The 2,567-nt window shown below is 43.2% G+C and overlaps 1 protein-coding gene across 1 annotated transcript in view; it reads left to right on the top strand.

The window, feature by feature from the left end:
* Positions 1-2,567, top strand: part of LOC101583382 (cyclin-Y-like protein 1) — a 22,879-nt gene that overhangs the window by 12,839 nt on the left and 7,473 nt on the right. The window contains exon 4 of the mRNA XM_023707454.1: positions 1,465-1,516. Within this exon, the coding sequence (XP_023563222.1) occupies positions 1,465-1,516 (52 nt within the window). The remainder of the gene's footprint in view (positions 1-1,464; positions 1,517-2,567) is intronic.

Below are 2,567 nucleotides of genomic sequence, written 5' to 3'. Positions count from 1 at the left end.
CTGAAACTCTATCTTCACATTCACTTAAACGGTTTTGCAAGCTTGTGATTGAGAGTTTTATTTCCTCTATATCTCTTTGACTCTGCTTCATGCGATCTATTTCTTTAATGTATTGCTTATTTAAGGAATCCGTCATTTTCTAATCTCCTCTATTTTTTATCAATATCTTCCTTAGAATCTGTTAGAAATTGTTTTACTGCAATGTTTTTCTCAGTTTGGTTTTCCTGCTTATGTTTCTGTAGTTGCTTCTTTACTTCATGTGCTATGAGTTCTGAGAGTTCTTTTTTTATTTCATAAAAGAGTTGCGCTTTGATTTTCTCTCTATCTTGCTGCTGTTGCTTATTTACCATTGATGCTCTTGTTTCATGCATTTGAGCCGAGATAGTGTCCTCTGCATTTGTTCTGGGTAGGCACTGGGTTGCTTCCATATGTTTCTGCATTTGATTCTTTAGTGCAGATGTTGTTAATTCAGGGATTTCTTTTTTGATTTCCAATCTGAAGTCTTCTTTATCTTTCTGCAGCTGTTTTATTTCAGAAGTTGTTGATTCATTGCTTTCACCTGTGTGATTTCCAATTTGTTCTGTGTTAGTATCCTCTGTACTTGTTATGGGTGGGCTTGGGTTCTGAGGCTGCATTTTGTTCCTTTTCATTATTTTGTGTAGCACTCTCCTCTGCCCTTTGTTGTAGATCTTTGCTGTAGTTATAACCTTCACACGTACTGAAGTTCATGTGGAGCTCTACAGAGTTTGGACTTATCCAGCTGTGTCTGGCTTAGGTATGGCTGCTGTGCTCAGCTCCTTCCCTCTGTGAACCAGGGGTAGGACTGGGTCTGGGTGTTCCCGGAAATCAGTAGAAATTCCTACTGCGCGGGAGGGGTGGGGGAGGTTCGGCGGAGTGTTGTGAGGCAGCCCGAGGGGATGGGAGAGGGTCCGGTCGACACTGCGGCTTAGCTGGTACTGATCCCGCCGGCGCAGGGTAGCAGGAAGCTCTCCACACACTCACCGGACCTGGGCTAGTACTGGGTCTGGGGGTTCCCGGAATTCGGCAGAAATTCCTACCAGGTGGGAGGGGTGGGGAGTTGCGGCAGAGTGGTGGGTCTGACCCGAGGGTGTGGGAGAGGGTCCGGCCCAAGCTGTGCCTGGGCTGGGACTGGTCCCGCAGGCGCAGTATAGCTGGAAGCTCTCCCACATTTACATTGATACATTTCAAAACTTCAATCCCCATCACTGTTATTTTACGAGATTGGCTATAGAGGAAAATCATGCTTTAGAGTCACCTGTAGCTGATTATTTTAGTCAAAACGTAACATTACTTGATACACTAAAGTAGAAGTCCTATGTCTGAATTCTATGAGAAAAGTTGGGCACTCTTAACGGTATGCCCTTTCTCCCATCCTCCTCTACCCCTATGAGGTATTTCAATAAGATGTTTTGATAGCACTTACGTGCACTTTCTCTTTTACAGAGAGGCAAATAGATCCCTGGATATTTTTGATGAGAGATTGCATCCAGTGACAGTAAGTGTCACTTTGGTTGAGATAATAATTTTTTTACCTCAGACAATTGTGTTTCATGTCGCTTTCCTTTCACATTAGTAGACAAAACTAAATCACATGCTTTCATTAGAAATTAAATCATATTCTTTCACATATCATGTTTTATCTCATCTTCTTATAAAAGGGGTTTTTTGATCAGGGCTATTGGAAAGGGAGAAGCAGCTTGCAGTATTCTCATTCTCAAGGTGAGAAAAGGTAGTATTTAACTACCAGAACATGGAGCTTTTCAAAAAATACATTTCAGTAGCCGTGAACGACATAATTACGAGTTAATAAAAGCCTTTGGACACAAAATCTCTGAGAAAAGAATCAGGCTGAACATGACATAAAAACTTCAAACTTACTTCTTCAAGTATGATATCTTTCCTTGGTGCTTAATAGTTATGTGACTACTGCCTAGTGTATGGGACTGGGTCCTTAGAGGATGTAGATATGGGACACTAATTACATTTTATACATGTTATCACAGGGAAAAACAACATATCACCAAGAGGACTTTCAGGCTAAACATGTATTTCTGAATTCTGTTAGCAAAGGTAGGAAGAAGTATTGATTTTTTGAGCTTGTACTGCTTAGCAATAGAGTTTGCACTTAGTGATACACTGATGATGACTCCAGGCATCTAAAGCCCTCATATAGTTCACTTATACAACAATGATGCTCACTGTTCACAAGGTGGTTACTTATGGTGCGTCTACTCTATATGTCATCACTGCTCAAATTGTCATTACAGACATTAAAAGTCCCAGTGTTTCTCCTTGAAGATTTAAAGATATACAACCCAGAGATGACTCGGGGCCGCGGGATCCTGCACAGACCCAGAGCGCAACCGCAGTGAGTGAGACGACCCAGGCCACGGGATCCTGAACAAACCCAGAGAGCAGGCCTGGCGAGTGAGTGAGACGACCCGGGGTCCTCCGGATCCTGAACAGACCCAGAGCGCAGGCCCGGCGAGTGAATGAGACGACCCGGGGCCAGGGATCCTCATTTGACCCAGGCTGCAGGCCCAGCA

The sequence above is a fragment of the Octodon degus genome, unplaced genomic scaffold (assembly GCF_000260255.1).
Source record: "Octodon degus isolate 3935 unplaced genomic scaffold, OctDeg1.0 scaffold00292, whole genome shotgun sequence".
Taxonomy (NCBI): domain Eukaryota; kingdom Metazoa; phylum Chordata; class Mammalia; order Rodentia; family Octodontidae; genus Octodon; species Octodon degus.
This window is presented reverse-complemented; position numbering and strand designations above follow the sequence as displayed.